Source organism: Neomonachus schauinslandi, chromosome 8 (assembly GCF_002201575.2).
Source record: "Neomonachus schauinslandi chromosome 8, ASM220157v2, whole genome shotgun sequence".
NCBI lineage: Eukaryota > Metazoa > Chordata > Mammalia > Carnivora > Phocidae > Neomonachus > Neomonachus schauinslandi.
The window spans coordinates 121480094-121486653 of record NC_058410.1 but is presented as its reverse complement, the minus strand read 5'-3'; the positions used below and the strand labels follow the sequence as shown (position 1 = coordinate 121486653).

General features: G+C 44.1%; 1 protein-coding gene across 1 annotated transcript in view; it reads left to right on the top strand.

The window, feature by feature from the left end:
* Positions 1-857: 857 nt before the first annotated feature.
* Positions 858-6560, top strand: part of GMDS (GDP-mannose 4,6-dehydratase) — a 665383-nt gene continuing 659680 nt past the window's right edge. The window contains exon 1 of the mRNA XM_044917292.1: positions 858-1122. Coding sequence (XP_044773227.1) covers positions 1021-1122 — 102 coding nt within the window. The 5' untranslated portion in view covers positions 858-1020. The remainder of the gene's footprint in view (positions 1123-6560) is intronic.

Here is a 6560-nt window from a genome sequence, read left to right as displayed (position 1 = left end):
GAAATTGGCCATGTCCAGGTTTATCCGACCCTGCAGTCTTTTCAACATTTCCTTAAGCTGCACGTGAGTGGGGCCAGGCTTTCTTGTACTCTGCCACTCCTCTGAACTAGGATACTTTGAATCTAGTTACTTGGAACCTTGTGCCTGGTTCCAAGCTTCAGGGAAATGTGAGAAGAGCCAGAAAGCCAGGCTGCAGGTGAGGTTAGTGATTCCCCACATCTGTGACCCCATTTAGGGGCCTTGTAACGCTAGTGCCCCTCAGGAAACATAAAACCAAACTCATCAAAAGGCACTGCGATAGGTTTCCAGGAATTATTTATCAAAGCTGATGACCCAGGCCCCGTGACGCCTAGATTTGGCATTCAAAGCTTTCTCCTAATGAAAAGGTCAGGCCATACTTCCTCTCAGCATCTTCAGGTACTATTAGCAATCCTGGGAAATCCAGAAGGGCGGAGGACAGGAGACAGGGGTCCCAAGGAGGGTAAGATGGTGAAGTCCAGGCCACCGACGGCCCGCCCCCTCCACACCAGGCCTTGCCAAAGGACAGGCCGGGCGTAAAGACCGGGTAACATTTCCTTTCCTGAAGCTGCCTAACAGCCCGGGCCAGAGGCGGTGGAACCCGGCGACAAGCCCGCCCCTGCGGCGCTCCGCCCTGCCCGCGCGGCCCGCGCGGCCCGCGGCGGAGGAGGCGTGGCGTGGCGCGGCGGCCGTCTGCGGGGGGCGGGGCCTGCCGCGGGCGCCACGGGAGCGTCGCGGGCTGACGCGAATGACGCGGCGCTCGCCAGGCCGCAGCCCCGCCGCCCCGCAGTAGGGCCCGCCTCGGCCCGCCCCCGGCCCTCCCCGCCCGGCCTCCCGAGCGCCCCTGTCAGATTGTGGCGGCTGGCCGCGCGGTGCGCTCCTTCCCTGCTGCCTGGGCGAGGAGGCTTGTGTGCAGGCACACCCCCACGTCCCGTCGGCGCCGCTGCCTCTGCTCCATTGGCCTCAGCTCCGCCCAGCTCTCCGCCACACGCCGGTAGCGACATGGCACACGCGGCGGTACGCTGCCCCAGCGCTCGGGGCTCCGGGGACGGAGAGATGGGCAAGCCCAGAAAAGTGGCGCTCATCACTGGCATCACGGGCCAGGTGAGTGCCGAGGCGGGAGTTCGAGCCGGGCCTGCTGTTGCTGGGGCACGTGTGCGCCCCGCGCTGGGGGCTGCCTGCGTTACCAGGAACAGCCTTCTGGGCATCCCGGAAGGTTTCCGATGTGGCTTGTTGTAGAGGTCGATGACAAGATGTGCCTAGTGGGGAGTGTGCTGAATGCATGGAATGCTTCTAGGCTTCCCTTGGGGCGTGGGAGCGTGTGTTCTACTTGGGATGTGGTCCTTATACCTGAGTAAGACTCTCTCACCTGTCCAGCCGGCGACTGCAGTGCTTGTTTCTCCAAGCCCTCTAGGGTGCACTTCCAATTTAGTTCTTTGCAGATCCTAGTGCTGGGGGAGGGAAAAATGACTGGTTTTCTGTGAGTGAGTGAGTGAGTGAGCGTGTGTGTGTGTGTGTGTGTGTGTGTGTGTGTGTGTGTGTGTGTGGAGTCAACTTGCTGTATTTCCGTGTAAGGGCCAAGGCCACTTACCTGCTAATGCTTGGGAAGCAGGGGAGTTTTTGCTGTTTTGGTTCCCCTTCACCAGATTTCCAGACAGAAAAAAGAAAGTAATGCCGAGGAGTCATAGACCAGGAAATATTTTTTGTTTAAAAAGCACACCTCACAAAAACTTTTTAAACACACAAACTCCTGAAATTCATGTTAATACATTTGAAGTATATCTGACAGACTGGTCCGAAGTTAGGCTAGGGTTCTATTTCCAAACAAAAGGAGTTCCTTAAGTGATATAATCATGAGGAGCTGTCCTGCATGTTGGAACCCCATGTGCAGACTGAGCATGGCTCTTTCCTGACAGTCATCTCTTAGAGACATTGCAACAGGTAGGACCTCACCACTGGATCTAACCAAGCTGTGCTGCTTTAGATTCATTGGTGATGGAATGATTTTGCTCATTATTTTTGTAGACAAAGTGTTATATGTGTGCTTCTGGAGATCTCTTGATTGTGGCTAATATTACTCTAATGGAGATGATGGCTAATAAATGTTGTGCTTATTATGTATCGGTCACATGACTAATATTAACTCATTTAGTTTTTAGAAGTACTCTTTGAAGGGGTACTTTTTTTTTTTTTTTTACCTCCACTTTACAGATGTGGAAAGTGAGGCATGGGAGTTTGATTTGTCTGAAGTCAAACAAGTAGAAGTGTCCAGCTGGGATTCAAACTCTGCTCTCATAGCACTCTAGCATAAGAAAAGAAATTGGAATTGGCCAGATGTAGAGTGCAAGAATATTAGATGGTTTTAACTACTGGATATCAAATTAGTTTCTGGTTATTCATCTTACTTTGTTTAAGGTTATTACAATAAAAAACTGTTTGAAAACTGGTGGAAGAGGTGGATAGGAAAAGGATTTGAGATTGAGGAAGTGAACCATTAAATTTAGGCAAGGGCCTATATGCTTTCAGGTCATGGCCTACATACTTTTTTTTTTTTCTCCTAATGCTGAGGACTCTTCTGTAGATGGTTTCCATTTTTCCAGTTTCTTAGACTGGATCTGAAGCTCAAACGTTTACTAAGCTTATATGAACTCTTGAAGAGAGAGATTTTTTAAGTAAACATTAAGAAATTAGTTAAGCTGTTAATGTAACTGTTGGTATGGCTTATACCAATTTAAGTGACTAGCACTATCAATTAGCACAGATTAGACATGGGACCTTGTTTAGAGCTTTGAACACAGTCATCTGTTTGGTACTGAGTGGCAAGGAAGGTGCGGAAGTGGCCCCCATTGTAGTTTGTCCAATAGGCTGCTGCAGGGGAGTCTTCTTTAAGCACATGTTCAGCGTGCTATGCCCTAACCAGACATTTTTGGCTCACCACTTCATTTTGGCTCACCACTTCACTTCCAACTTTAAACTCCTTGAGTTTCAGTCTCCTTTTACCTTCAGCACCAGTATTTTCCTCTTTCCTCCCACCTTCACCCTTTGCATTGTCCCTTTCCATGTTGGGTTTTTGTGTTGGCTTCTGTACCCCTGGCAGAGTGCTAAACTCTGTAGCTGCACATAAATCCTTGCTAATGGAATTTACTGCTCTGCTATGCTTTGCATTTATCTTCTAGGACAGTGCCTCCTAACCTGAGTATCAAGGATCTTCAGAGGACTGTGAAGTTAATACAAGAGACCTGAAAATCCATACATTCTTGTCCATTTTTAAAATAGTATTTGGTGAGAGCTTACTGAACTACTCACTCTGCTAAACACTTTATATGTCCCTACCTTAGAGGCAGGTACAATTTTTATTCCCAATTTATACCTGGCTAAGTAAGGTTAAGTATGTTCCCTGGGAGTGCACATCCAGTGAGTGTCAGAGCTGAGATTTGAACCAAGGAGTTGCTTAGAGCAATTTTGTTAATGCTGCTTCTATGGTAAGCTATACACATTACAGTACAGCTTTGTGTGTCTGTGTGTGTGTGTGAGAGAGAGAGAGAGAGAGTGAGAGAGAAAGAAAAAGAGAGAGCCTGTTTTACTCTAAGAAGAGATCTCAGATTCAAGAAGGTGAGGTAGATACCATTGCCCTTAGGGTATTCATGGCAATTGTGCTATGATGGGCTCTTAAATGGGTTGTCCCTAATTCCCACTTGAGAATGAGTGCAGATAGCCATGGTGCCCTGTCTGCTATGCATCTCTAGTACTTACCGTCAGGTTTCATATACTAGCTTTCTCCCTCCTGTCTATTTTTTTTTTTTTTTAAGATTTTTATTTATTTGTCAGAGAGAGAGAGAGCACAAGCAGTGGGAGAAGCGGAGGGAGAGGGAGAAGCAGGCTCCTCACTGAGCAAGGAGCCCGATGTGGGACTCGATCTCAGGACCCTGGGATCATGACCTGAGCTGAAGGCAGACGCTTAACGACTGAGCCACCCAGGCATCCCTCCCTCCTGTCTATTCTTGATACAGTAATTGTGAATCATTTTCTAAAGTTTTTACCTTATTAAATCACCTTAAAGAAAACCACGCTCAGGCTTGGCTTTGCTGTCTCTAGGCCCTCTACCAGCCATCCCCAGAGCTCACCTCCACTCTCTTAATGTGCTTGTGGTTCTTTACTACACATATGGAACTGTTCTTGCTTTTCTTTGAATACTATCTCTTTGTACCCCCATTGGAGTCATTTTGTGGCTGAATGCCCTCACAGGTCTTACTCCTTTTCAATCAGCTAAAGCCTCTGTATACTCCAACTAATCCTGCCAAATGCAGCCATTCCAGGAACTTTCTTTGTATTTACATATATGCAGTCTCTGTTGGCTATATAGGTAATTTGCACGTCTTAGTTCTTTGGTTTGTAAACTGCTTTAAGATAGAAACCTTTCAGCGTATTATTTCCCACATAGTTTTGCTTAGTGGGCTTTCAAAAATGTTGACTTTTCTCATTAACAACACAGCTTTACTCTGTTTCTGCAGGGTACAAGGCTGTTTTGATGCTGGTGGGAATATAACGATATGTAAGATGTACTCATTGCCCACTAGGATCTTACAGTCTTTGAGGAACCTAAGACCATGCACATGAAAAAAGTAGTACTGTTCAAGTATGGTAGTGAAGTAGTGAAGTAGGACACTTGTATTGTACAAGTGAGGTAGTATTGTAGTCTTGTACAAGTAGTGAAGTAGTAGTATAGTATTGTATAAGTAGTGAAGTAGTATTGTAAAAGTATGTTAGAGGCCAAATGAATGGTTTATCCAATGTCCAGGACTCTTGGATAAGTCATTGAATGCTAGAAATAGCAGGGACTGTGTTGGGTTGAACAGCATGCACAAGAGTGAAGAGAGGAGACAGTTTTGGGGACAGTGAGGACACTGTAATAATAATGGAGGGAATTTATTAAATTATTTATATCTCTTGCTCATTTCCAAAAAGTTTCTGAAGTGGCATCAATAAAAAACACATCATTGGACCATCTTAAAAAGAGTGAAAAACAACAACAACAACAAACCAGCCAACAACTCCAAACCAAAAAAACAGGGGTCTGCAGTGAAGGCAATAGAAAGGTGGATATAGTGTACCAAAACCCAAAGTTAAGGATAGCTACTGTCAAGGTGGACATAAAATTCAGCTTTGACTTTCCTGTGAGTCAAGACAAAGTGGAAAGGTGAGTTAGACTTTTTATTATTATTACACTCTTAGAGAAATAACTTTAAACAACAAAACAACATGATGCACAATATGCTTGATAGTAGTTTTTTAAAGAAGACAGTCATCTCCTTAGGACACTTTTATTACTCCCTAATGGATGGCAAAAGCACACTTTTTGGTAGATAGAGACATAATTGAATGGTTAGTGTTTGTGGATTTTTTCCTTTGTTAAACAGATATTTTTCTAATATCTGTTATTTCAGGCTGGTCACTGCCAAGAGAGTAGGCAGGTTTGAACTGTAGATTACTTTGTCAGATGTGTTGATTGTAAGTTTAATATTGGTGTTTTAAAAGTGGAAGTATTTGACAGGGTGTGGTCCTTCTTACCTGTAAGTTGGCCTAGATTTTCCTTGGGAAGTGGTTTAAATCTGGCCAAACATTTAAGCAAGTACCAATTCAATGCTCCAGATTTCTGCTTCATGACACATGGAAGACAAAGCATTTATCTTTAAATAGTTACAGTCAAGAAGAGTTAACTTGTGTGTGGTTGGAAGACAACAAACTTTTGGTAAGTCTTGCAAAGATGAAAGAGATGGACACTTTGGGTTATCAAGGTCAGATTCTTTAAGTCATATTATTTTGTTTCAGAATTTTGTTTTTATGGCCTTATTTTTAATTTTCACTACTTTTATTAGTTTCTGGTCTTTAAAGAAAACATGTAAAATGGATGACCTAATTCCCTAGACTCAGGTGGCTCTTGCAGGCTTCATGTTCTTCATTTAAGAGTTAATTTAGCATATTAGAAAATGGTAATTGAGAATTGGCAGGAAGTACCATTCTTCCCACAGTTTTCCTTATCCCCTTTTAAATAATGCTTCAATTGAATTATAATAGATAACTGGGACATTACCTCTTTTGGTTTTACTTTCTAATCCATATTCAGTTTCCCACAAACTTCTACATTCCAATATAGGTATAAGAATCATCACTTACGTAGATGGAGATTTAGTGAAATGTGATGTGGTCTATTAAAACTAGCCCATTTGATTGGTAATGGCTACATGGAATCCTGGAGCCAAGGCTTTTTCCAGTTCAAGGGAGAGGCCCATGATTGGTTAGTGATGTCTGCCTGGGAAAGGGAGTGATGGCACATGTGTTATGTCTTTACAGGATTGTGACTCCATGAGGATAGGAAAAAGTGTCTTAATCATTATCTCCTATGTCTAGTATAACTGGTACAGGTTAGGTACTCAAAATGTTTGATAAGCAAATTAATCTTCAGTTACTAATGTTTATTGTGTTGCAGCTGACTGTAGAAATGAGAATAAAATGTTATGATGTGTTCCTTTTTGGCTGGGTAG